The sequence below is a fragment of the Oncorhynchus mykiss genome, chromosome 30, assembly GCF_057628025.1.
Source record: "Oncorhynchus mykiss isolate SJ-2025 chromosome 30, ASM5762802v1, whole genome shotgun sequence".
Taxonomy (NCBI): Eukaryota; Metazoa; Chordata; class Actinopteri; order Salmoniformes; family Salmonidae; genus Oncorhynchus; species Oncorhynchus mykiss.
The window spans coordinates 19,555,755-19,567,830 of NC_143051.1; the positions used below are offsets into that span (position 1 = coordinate 19,555,755).

Here is a 12,076-nt window from a genome sequence, read left to right on the forward strand (position 1 = left end):
CTCTTTTTCCCTCCATCCCTCTGCTTCTCTCTTTTCCCCAGTCTATTTCTATTTATCTTCCTCCTTATCTCTCTCTCCCCCCTCTCTTTCCCTCCATCCCTCTGCTTCTCTCTTTTCCCCAGTCTATTTCTATTTATCTTCCTCCTTATCTCTCTCCCCCCTCTCTTTCCCTCCATCCCTCTGCTTCTCTCTTTTCCCCAGTCTATTTCTATTTATCTTCCTCATCTCTCTCTCCCCCCTCTCTTTCCCTCCATCCATCTGCTTCTCTCTTTTCCCCAGTCTATTTCTATTTATCTTCCTCATATCTCTCTCCCCCCTCTCTTTCCCTCCATCCCTCTGCTTCTCTCTTTTCCCCAGTCTATTTCTATTTATCTTCCTCCTTATTTCTCTCTCCCGCTCTCTCCCTCCCCGTCCATCCCTCTGCCTCTCTCTCGTCCCCAGTCTATCTCTATCTCTCGTTCTCTTCTTTATCTCCTAAATGTCAGAGGACTGTGATGGAACTGCTGAATGTTAATAGCCTGGGGGCTCCAGTGACAGACAGATTAAGGCCTGATTGAAGGGGTTGTCCAGAGCCCTGTTAACTGACCAGAGGTTAGGGGTGTAGAGAGTCAGACATTATGGTATCAAATAGATGCTTGTTTACTATGCTGCTGAGAGAGGAGAGCCTGGCACTGAGGTTGGGAGGTTCAGAGGGTGACATAGGGTGTCCTTAAATGTCATAGGGTTTCATTACATGTCATAGGGTGTCATTAAATGTCATAGGGTTTCATTAAATGTTATAGGGTGTCATTAAATGTCATAGGGTTTCATTAAATGTCATAGGGTGTCATTCAATGTCATAGAGTGTCATTAAATGTCATAGGGTTTCATTAAATGTCATAGGGTGTCATTAAATGTCATAGGGTGTCATTAAATGTCATAGGGTTTCATTAAATGTCATAGGGTGTCATTAAATGTCATAGGGTTTCATTAAATGTTATAGGGTGTCATTAAATGTCATAGGGTGTCATTAAATGTCATAGGGCTTCATTAAATGTCATAGGGTGTCATTAAATGTCATAGTGTTTCATTAATGTCATAGGGTTTCATTAATGTCATAGGGTTTCATTAAATGTTATAGGGTGTCATTAAATGTCATAGAGTGTCATTAAATGTCATAGGGTTTCATTAAATGTCATAGGGTGTCATTAAATGTCATAGGGTTTCATTAATGTCATAGGGTTTCATTAAATGTCATTTAAGTGTCCTAGGGTGTCATTAAAGTGACATAGGATGTCATTAAAGTGTCATAGGGTGTCATTAAGTATCATAGGGTGTCATTAAAGTGTCATAGGGTGTCATTAAGTATCATAGGGTGTCATAGGGTGTCATGAAAGTGTCATAGGGTGTCATTAAATGTAATTTAAGTGTCCTAGGGTGTCATTAAAGTGTCATAGGGTGTCATTAAGTATCATTGGGTGTCATTAAAGTGTCGTTAAAGTGTCATAGGGTGTCATTGGTGCAATAGGGTGTCATTAAAGTGCCCTAGGGTGTCATTAAAGTGTCATAGGGCATCATTAAGTATCATAGGGTGTCACTAAAGTGTCATAGGGTGTCATTAACTGCCATAGGGTGTCATAGGGTGTCTTTAAAGTGTCATAGGGTGTCATTAGTGTCATATATTGTCATTAACTGCCATAGGGTGTTATAGGGTGTCATTGAGTCTCATAAGGTTTCAATAAATGTCATAGGGTGTTAGTGTCACAGGGTATCTAAGGATTCCTCAGCTCTCAAGGAGAAGGTGAATCATATATGTATGGGAGTCAGTCATAGGGAACTATTATTTTATTGTAGCTACACAGTAATATGAAGGTTGAGGGGTGTTGTATTCACTGATAGTATATTTTCACATATTTGGTTTAGAGTTTACTGGTGTGTTTCAAACTGTATGGTTTGATGATTTTTGGGCATATTCTCATAGTAGGCCTATTTAAAACACTTGTTTAAATAAAGTTCTTGAAACAAACCACGGGAGAAGTCTACTCTCTACTACTATCAGTAAATAATAGTAATGCTGCTAGTTTCAGTCTATTTGAAACTGTTTTAGTTATTTTTTGTGAATATGTTTTAGCAATTTATTCAGACAGTTAGGAAGATCAGAGGGGGAGACAGGCAAGTGGAAGAAACCGTGAGCAAGGTGGGGATCGAACCCCGGTGTGCGGTGGGGAGTTGTATATGAGACTTGTGCCGAGAAGTGTTACAATGACACCACAGCTCTGCACTTGATAGTTTTTTTATTTATTTTGACGGTCTGAATTCCGTTTTTACACCAGTTCTCCCTGATACCATCCGTCAATGCCATTTCTCAGAAAGATGTCAGAGAGAAATTCCCGTAGGGACAGCAGCAGCTTGCTGCTCACATAAATCCAATATATTTAACTGAACACATTCCATATGTGTCAGCGTACAGTTGTACACAAGACCTTTTGTAGAAGTGCGAATCAATTCCTTAGCCCTGGACGCCATATCAGGCATAGAATAGTGAAGGACTTATTACTATGCTGTTGATTGAAATGCAGAATTGGCATAATTTGAGTAAGGCTATAGTTCCCCTGTCGGCTTTGACTTCCCTGTTGGTATAGGAAAGAAGAGATGTATTCATATTACTATTGACGTATTTCATGTCGTTTCATTACAGACGTGCCATGACAGAGTGGTAATGATTTCTGAGGTGTAAATGGATATGTAGCATTTTGTCTGTAATATGGGGAAAGCTTCGGACACCATCACACCAACATTTATCACTCCTTAACATATACACAAATGCTGTCTGCTGCTCAATGTGTGTTCTGTGGTGTTGGGTGAAGTTTCCCCTAGAGGCTAATCTTGGGTCAGTTTTGCATTTTCCCCACTAATGGTAAAAGTTAGGATTGAGGGAGGGGAAGCTGATTCTAGATCTGTACCTAGGAGAAACTTCACCCCAGAGCTGTTTCTGTCAGAAAAACTATTAGTCTCTTTTTCTCACCATCTCTCCTGCTCTGTCATCCTTCTCTCTGATTTGCTGAAGATTCTGTGAACTCTGTGACCCCGACGCCTCCTAAACCTGCTAAAGCCAGGCGCTTTCTCCTTCCTTTCGTCTTCTGTGCCCATGACTCTCCGCCAAAGGGTACCACTGCTCTGATTGGCTTACTCGACTGACACTGCTTTCTGTTTTTCTCTGACTAACCCTGTCTGCCCCACTGTCCCCAAATCCCCAACACTCACACAACACGTGTGTAGGGGATTTAGGGGAAATGAGGGGATGAAACTTTAGCTGAACAAAAGTTCTGGTGTGAAGTGCACTAAAATCTCTCTAAAATGACTGACAAAGCAACACCTACAATGGCCAAACAGAACTAGCCTGGCGGGGAAAAGTTTGAGAAACTGTGTTAAGAAGGAACATGTCTAGTAAATGACTTGACATACATACCCTATCCCTGACGTGTCTGAAAATAAAAAACATTGAAACTGATCCAGTTTTCCAAGACAGTGAGTCCCCATTTTATTTTCCAGGAAGCGTGTCGTCTGCTGATTGTAGTCGAGCCATGGCCCGCAAATCAATAGAGGTTGCATCCCAAATGGCACCCCATTCCCTATATAGTGCACTACTTTTGACCTGAGCCCAATGGGTCTTGGTTAAAAGTAGTGCACTATAAAGGGAATAGGGTGTCATTTGGGATGTATATAGAGCCTGACTGGGTTGTATCTGGGCTGATGGCGCAGCGATCTGGTTGATCCGCAGCATCCCAAATGGCACCCCATTCCATATATAGTGCTCTACTTTTGACCTGAGCCCTATGGGTCTTGGTTAAAAGTAGTGCACTATATAGGGAATAGGGTGCCATTTGGGATGTATATAGAGCCTGACGGGGCTGATGGCGCAGCGATCTGTTTGATCCGCAGCCAGGTTCAAGATGCTGTAAGCATCAGACCACCAGACTCTTAAAGAGACCCTTTAATAGCTGTACATCTAATTTAACAACCATCTGTTTATATTGCTAAAATGACACCAGTGATTTATATGTCCCTATCATTTTAGGTCGATTTTGCCAAACTGAGTTTATGCCCTTGAACAAGGATAATGTTGAACAAGGATAATGTTGAACAAGGATAATGTGTCAAAAAAAGTATCTAACTAACAAAGTTAACCAATACTAACTTCTGGACATGTGACTTCTGTCCTGCCCGCTGTCACCTGTTTAACAGCTTCGTATTGGTCCACGCTTCTGTCTCAGCTGTTTAACAGCTTCCTATTAGCTCACGTTCCTATCCGTCACAGTGGCCCATGCTAAGAATAGCCAATGAACTCCACTGACCCCCTTCCGAACAATGCTGGCTGAAGTTCACTACTCTGGCTGTCCCCTCAACCAAACTGAATCAGGTTCCACACATTCCAACGACAGACTAATTCAATTTAAAGTAGAAGCTTAGAAAATAAAATACTTTCCCAATGGATTGGATACACTTGTGAAATTCCCAGTCCCTGCTTGTTTTGAGGGAGTGTGGGTCACGGTAACAATTATTAAACCCATTTTGAATTAATTATACTGTGTCTTTTATACTTTTCATATCTTTCTATGGTGTGTAACCTCTCGCTCTCTTTCTCTCCCTCTCCCTTCCTCGCTCTCTCCCTTCCTCCCTCTCTCCCTCCCTCTCTCTCTCTGTTTGGCATGCTCTCCTTGGACCTGCAGAGGATTGTAGTGGGGATGGTAAAGTTTGCTTTTTAATATTCCCCTCCATTCCTTCCTGTCACCTGCTACTAACTCACTGGGGTCATGGGGGATTCAGGGGGTTGTGGGTTGTGTTGTGTGTGTATCACTCATGAATCATATCAATCAAATGAATCATGAATCAAATTAAATTAATCTGTTTTTTATCTATCTGCTTGTAGTTTGTCATTAGTAATGTACTTATCATGCAATAGACCTGATTGGAGGGAAACAATGTAACAGTTAACGTTTCCAGAAAATGTGCTGAAAACTGTCTTAGCTGCAGTGCTTCCCTGTGATTCAAATTCAAATTCAATTTAGTTTGATTGAGCCTGTCTGGAGTGCCAAATTGACAGAATTTGTACTTTTAGGACTATTCTGTTGGTCCCAAGGTGCCAGGCAAGCTCAATCAAGCACAGTTTAAAGTATTTGAAATAAAACAAATACTATTTGACCCCAGGTCTGGTCTGTCCCACGCTCTGGAACTGTATCCACAGAGAGTCTCAGAGTAAGATCAGTTCTGCCTTTTTTTTTTATAATGAATAAGATTACTCTGAGTGGCTTTCTGAATACATTCCCTGCTGTCTGCCTGCATCTTTAAGGGCCCAGCTCCCAGCCCTCTCTCAGCTCGGCCTCATAAAGAGAGCTGAGTTTGGCGAGCTCCGTGGCACCGCGGCATTCCTGTCTAAAATGGGCCGTCTGATGGCTAGCTACATACTACACAGAGTCTGCTGGTCGTTTTTCCCTAAGAGGAACTGCAGCCAAGACGGCACAACTAGCGTATTACCATTTTAGATCAAGTCAAGACTGGACATCAAGCGGCCGTTCACATACTGTAAACACCTAAAGCTGTTTATCTAGGGGACTGGGAACAGCTTCTCTCTCTCTTTTTCTCACTCTCCCTCCTCTTTCTCCCTTACCAAGAAGCCCATCTGTACTGCTAAGCTCTGATCAGACAGACCGACAGAGCAGACAGATATGGCTGAAACTGTGCGAGTTGATAATGGACATGCTTGTGTTTCTGTGTGTACTGTATGAGAGAGAGAGCGAGAGAGAGAGAGAGAGAGAGAGAGAGAGACTGACTCGCCCATGTGTCCAGCAGTGTAGGAGTTTGCAGAGGAGCACTTGCTGTCTGACTCGCATGTTTATTTTCAGCTGGCTCTAGTTACTTGTGTGGAAGGGTACGTATCTAGCTAGCTGCATCTGTGTGTATCCATCTCGGACAGTGTGTGACTGGACTTGACCAGTAGACTGACCACGAGGCTGTTGTGTTTCTGCAGAGACGGATGACTATGCTGAGATTATAGACGAAGACGATACCTACACCATGCCCTCAAGTAAGTGCAGCTCTATGCTCCCTAGTAGTAATACACTATGTTGATCTTAATGTGTGCCCTGCTGCTAATATGTCTCTTGATCTCCTCTTTCTAGCTTTTTCTCTCTCTCATTCTTTCTTTCTCTCTATCTCTCTCTCTCATTCTTTCTCTCCTTGTCTCTCTTTCTGTCTCTCTCTCTCTTGTTCTTTCTCTCCTTGTCTCTCTTTCTGTCTCTCTCTCGTTCTTTCTCTCCTTGTCTCTTTCTATCTGTCTCTCTCTCTTGTTCTTTCTCTCCTTGTCTCTCTTTCTGTCTCTCTCTCTCTTGTTCTTTCTCTCCTTGTCTCTCTTTCTATCTGTCTCTCTCTCTTTCTTTTTCTCTTTTGTCTCTATCGCTCTCGTTCTTTCTCTTTGTTTCTCTCGTTCTCTGTCTCTCTTTCTAGCTCTCTTTCTTTATCTCTCTTGTTCTTTCTCTCTTGGTCTCTCTTTTGATTTCTCTCTCTCTTTGTCTCACTCTCATATTCTTTCTCTTCGTCCTTCTCTTATCTAAATTCCTTTGACTGTGGCCCGGGTGCTGTATGGTGATCTGTTTTCTCAGGCTCTGTGTGTTTGTTAATGTGGCTAGTGGAGATGTTAGTTTCTACTTCCCAAATACCCCACACACGCTGCCTGTGTGTGTCCTTTATCGAAACGGTACTAGATTGTCTGGTACACTGAATGTTTGGTTGTCATGGTGACGGTGTAAGTCTATACACGTACTGTAACTGGATAGTCACGTATTCTTATTGATGATCTTTCATTTCCCAGCACTTCCATTCATTTATATTCCTGCTGTCATGATGCTGTCCAAATCAGACACGCATTCTGTTCCATTATGATTCACTGATAGTCCATGAAAATATCTATGGAATGCTTAGTAGTACATCGTCAGTGAAATCCTTTTATTTGTCACAAATGTTCATTATATGGAATAGTCATGTCAGTGAGTAGTCATCAGGACTGAAAGAGACAAGTGCCTTTTGAGTGTACTGGAGTGAAAGAATGAGTTAGTCATAGAGTTATAATCACTAGAATGGACAAAGCACCTTTGACCATGGTACACCCATAGCCGCCATCCTTGACTTTAATTTTAATTTCCGTTCTAGTTATTGTAATTATATGTCTCCAGTAACCCCAGGTCTTTCTTTGGTGGCCATGATGCCAGGTCTCGTGGGATCATATGAGTCTGGAACACAATAGCCCCTGCAGTGGTGTAGGTTGTGTCACAAATGGGACCCTATTCCCTACATAGTGCACTACCTTTGACCAGAGCCCTATGGGCCCTGGTCAAACGTAGTGCACTATATTGGGAATAGGGTGTCATTTGGGACAGAGAAATAGAGTGCAGCTAATTCACCAGGTTGTGGAGTGGTCTGGGCCAGCTGACTAACAAGACAGTCTGGTTGTGAAACAAAAAGTTATTCTGTAACAAGGAGCTCTGTATATGGAGACGGAGGAGTCCCATCGCATGCTAACACTCGAGACCAGAGCTCTCTCCATTCAAACAAGTGGTCCATCCAGCATCTGTAGATTTCTTCATACCACATGGGGATTTGAGTCCCACTGAGTCCCACTGGGCTAATACCCAATAAATAGCTCTGAGTCCCAAATGGCACCCTATTCCCAGTTTAGTGCGCTACTTCTGACCAGGGCCCATAGGGATTAGAATAGGGTGCCATCTGAGAGGCAGCCTAAGATAACACGTTTATCCATTTCTAGATGATCAAGTTCTGATGTGACACGTGTGGCTTTCTAGCACATATTCTTGTTCTACAGGATAACCTGTTTTTCCCCATTGACACCCAGCTCTGTGCACTCACAAGTTGGTTATTTTAAAACCACATAAACCACATAACATCTATTCCCCTCGGTCTTACTTTCTAACGTGTGTTTGTCGTGTTCTGTTGCAAATGGTTTCTAAAAGCCAATTCTCTTTATCCTAACCACCCAGCAGTGAGCTATGGAGTAGATGAAGGTAACGCTGCCTCTCTCTTTCTGTTTGTCTCTTTGTTTTCTGTCTGTAATTGTGCTTGTGTACTGTACTAGAACGGCCCATTCAACTCATCTACTGGAGATATTTCATAGGTTTAGTAACCTACTGGTCATCTTAAAATCAAATCATTTCCCTCTAAAATGAAAGTTTGAAAGACTTATCAGATTCAGCCATAGGCCTCCATCCCAAATGGATCGGAATTGTTACATTTCATCAGCTTAGAGGGTTCTGGTCTTTTTCACTCCATTCAAACCCCTGAAAAATGTTGAATTTGAAGTGAACTATCACTTTAATACTGTTTGCTGAAACCAAGTAAAATATCTCGCTAGCTGTGAGATGAAGCAATCTCATCCATTCAGTACCAGAGTTCAATGCGTCTTCAATAGTGATTGTTCAATTGGCTTATTTATTTATTTTTCATGTTGATGTGTTTCTTCCTTGGTTTTTCTTTCATTTCACCATTGCTTGAACGTTTTGATGTGAAATTCCATTTATAATTTAGTTTTGTTTGTTAGGTGTCTGTCTGAAGAGATTGTGCGATCATCTTAATTGGATAAGAGCGCCTGTTAAAGGACTCAAATAGATACAGTCAATCAAACCAAAGTGGTAGCCTGTTGTAATTTGAAATCCACAGGGAGGAACCAAATATATCAAGTACTATGTCTGTTGACATCACCACAGCCTGATCATTTTCTGTTGTAGTGTGCATGTCCTTGCCTGGTGGTGGGTGTGAATTGCCTAATACAGATAAATACAGTATTTCATACAGTATTACCATCTACTGCAGTGAAAACACAGCCAAGGCATCTTGCTGTTATTATTAACAACCAAAAAAGGCCTCATCAACACACACACATAGATCAGCATAGTGGTGAGTCATTCACCCTGTAAAAGTCAGTGTAACTAACAGGAGTTATCTCTCCCTCCCCAGCCAGGGACTATGAGAGTCAGTGTAACTAACAGGAGTTATCTCTCCCTCCCCAGCCAGGGACTATGAGAGTCAGTGTAACTAACAGGAGTTATCTCTCGCTCCCCAGCCAGGGACTATGAGAGTCAGTGTAACTAACAGGAGTTATCTCTCCCTCCCGAGCCAGGGACTATGAGAGTCAGTGTAACTAACAGGAGTTATCTCTCCCTCCCCAGCCAGGGACTATGAGAGTCAGTTTAACTAACAGGAGTTATCTCTCCCTCCCCAGCCAGGGACTATGAGAGTCAGTGTAACTAACAGGAGTTATCTCTCCCTCCTCAGCCAGGGACTATGAGAGTCAGTGTAACTAACAGGAGTTATCTCTCCCTCCCCAGCCAGGGACTATGAGAGTCAGTGTAACTAACAGGAGTTATCTCTCCCTCCCCAGCCAGGGACTATGAGAGTCAGTGTAACTAACAGGAGTTATCTCTCCCTCCCCAGCCAGGGACTATGAGAGTCAGTGTAACTAACAGGAGTTATCTCTCCCTCCCCAGCCAGGGACTATGAGAGTCAGTGTAAATAACAGGAGTTATCTCTCCCTCCCCAGCCAGGGACTATGAGAGTCAGTGTAACTAACAGGAGTTATCTCTCCCTCCCCAGCCAGGGACTATGAGAGTCAGTGTAACTAACAGGAGTTATCTCTCCCTCCCCAGCCAGGGACTATGAGAGTCAGTGTAACTAACAGGAGTTATCTCTCCCTCCCCAGCCAGGGACTATGAGATCCAGAGAGACAGGATAGAGCTGGGACGCTGCATCGGTGAGGGACAGTTTGGAGACGTCCACCAGGGAGTCTACAACAGCCCGGTAAATAGTACTGTAACAAAGAAATAGCACTGTAACTGTCTGGCTAAATGCAGCCTTAGCAGCTCCCCTCTCACCCTCAGTCCTCACATGTTCCTTTCAATTCCACCCCTGTCTAGCTAAACACATCTGGCCTCTTATTTATGATCTGAATTGTCATGATATTATCCACTACCAGTAATGCACACAAACAAATCCAATATTTTCTCTAATTTCTCTTCCAGGAGAATCCCACTCTAAACGTGGCCATTAAAACATGCAAGAACTGCACGTCGGACAGCGTGCGCGAGAAGTTCCTTCAGGAAGCACGTGAGTATGCTGAGATGTAGTGCTGTGTCGCTGTCATGGGCCTGATGAAGACTGCAGCTGCTGCTGATTGCCATGTACACACACACACATGCTGCCTGATTGTACTCTCAGGTTTCTTTGCTCGCTGGGTTTACACGGTTCACAGACTGTTGAGGGAGTGTGTTAGACCTATCCCAGGGAGCGTTTTCTCTTTCCACTTGATCTAAACTGTTCTGTGAAATCCTCACACCCTTTTGTGATGTATGTGTTCCTCAGTGACCATGCGTCAGTTCGACCACCCCCACATAGTGAAGCTGATTGGTGTGATCACAGAAAACCCAGTGTGGATCATCATGGAGCTGTGCACGATGGGAGAGGTGAGGTGACCAAGAGTATATTTGGATCAGTACTTACAGTAGTTGTTGTTGGACTTCTTGTCATTCTTGTAATAAATGAACACAGAACACATTTGGGAACAGGGCCAAAGTTTCTCTATCATTCCTGCTGTCATCCCTCTATCTCTGTCAAAACAAAGAGGATATCTTGTATCTTATCGATGTTTTAATCTCTTCCAGTTGAGGTCATTTTTACAAGTAAGGAAGTACAACCTGGACCTATCAACGTTGATCCTGTTCTCCCATCAGCTCAGCACAGCTTTGGCCTACCTGGAGAGCAAACGCTTTGTCCATAGGTAAGACCACCACCCACTTTAACAGCTATTTAGCTTTACAGAGTCAATATAATATTATGTTTTTGACACTTTCTAATATATTTTTTGGTGCCACGCTGTCAAAATCCCCATGTTTTCCAGGATTCCTACTCATGGTGTATGTGTGTATCTCCTCAGGGACATTGCTGCCAGGAACGTGCTAGTGTCTTCCACAGACTGTGTGATGCTGGGAGACTTTGGGCTCTCACGCTACATGGAAGACTCCTCCTACTACAAAGGTACAAACCACAGAGAGAGGTAGAGGACGCTAGTGCCCAAAAGCCTGTTTTAGCATGGGCAGCGCCATAATGGGACAGATACAATGATGCCATGTCTATGGTACAAACATACGGGCTTCCAGGCTGATGTTTTACCACCATCTGCTGGTTGTGAAAGCTATTGCAGGCTATCAAAATGTTGAACTCCAGGGAAAAGTTTCCCCCCTTAGTATAAATCTAGGATTAGCTTCCCTTCCACCAATCCTAACTTTAACCATTAGTGTGGGAAATACAAAACTGATCAGCACCTCGGGGAAACTTCACCCTACTAAAATGTTGACAGTCGATTGCTAACTGGGTTTTCAGCTTCCAAAGGGAAACTGCCAATCAAATGGATGGCTCCAGAGTCCATCAACTTCAGACGCTTTACCTCAGCCAGCGACGTGTGGATGTTTGGTGAGTTTAGCAGCTACAAATAATGCTTATCTAGCGATCAATACGCGTGTGTACGCATGCGCGCGTGTGTGTGTGTACGTGTGTGTGTGTACATGTGTGTGTGTACGCGCGTCTGTGTGTGTACGCGCGTCTGTGTGTGTGTACGCACGTCTGTGTGTGTGTACGCACGTCTGTGTGTGTGTACGCTCGTCTGTGTGTGTGTACGCGCGTCTGCGTGTGTGTGCTTCCATGCGTGTTTTTGTCTGTCTCTGGTGTTATATCTAGAGCACCTCCCCTCCAGGTGTGTGTATGTGGGAGATCCTCATGTACGGTATCAAGCCCTTCCAGGGGGTAAAGAACAATGATGTCATCGGGCGGATAGAGAACGGAGAGCGTCTGGCCATGCCCCACAACTGTCCCCCCACCCTGTACAGCCTGATGACCAAGTGCTGGGCCTACGACCCCAGCAAGAGACCCCGCTTCACAGAGCTCAAAACCCAGCTCAGGTCAGTACCCCTGAGGGGAGAAGTTCAGGTCATGCCAGTGTTCTTTTACACACGTTTTCCCTCCTTTATAACTCTGGAAC

General features: G+C 43.5%; 1 protein-coding gene across 50 annotated transcripts in view; it reads left to right on the plus strand.

Annotated features, from left to right (window-relative positions):
- Window positions 1–12,076, plus strand: part of LOC110488057 (focal adhesion kinase 1) — a 177,379-nt gene that overhangs the window by 144,608 nt on the left and 20,695 nt on the right. For 7 of the 50 annotated variants that reach the window (XM_090227718.1, XM_090227722.1, XM_090227719.1 and 4 more), the window contains 11 exons: window positions 3,047–3,145; window positions 4,710–4,727; window positions 6,008–6,064; window positions 8,031–8,054; window positions 9,746–9,843; window positions 10,065–10,149; window positions 10,405–10,505; window positions 10,704–10,819; window positions 10,976–11,076; window positions 11,422–11,511; window positions 11,792–11,996. In XM_090227718.1, coding sequence (XP_090083844.1) covers window positions 3,047–3,145; window positions 4,710–4,727; window positions 6,008–6,064; window positions 8,031–8,054; window positions 9,746–9,843; window positions 10,065–10,149; window positions 10,405–10,505; window positions 10,704–10,819; window positions 10,976–11,076; window positions 11,422–11,511; window positions 11,792–11,996 — 994 coding nt within the window. Of the gene's footprint in view, window positions 1–3,046; window positions 3,146–4,709; window positions 4,728–5,353; window positions 5,909–6,007; window positions 6,065–8,030; window positions 8,055–9,745; window positions 9,844–10,064; window positions 10,150–10,404; window positions 10,506–10,703; window positions 10,820–10,975; window positions 11,077–11,421; window positions 11,512–11,791; window positions 11,997–12,076 lie in introns of those variants that run through there. The other 43 variants (XM_090227724.1, XM_090227725.1, XM_090227708.1 and 40 more) reach the window with 12 other exon arrangements.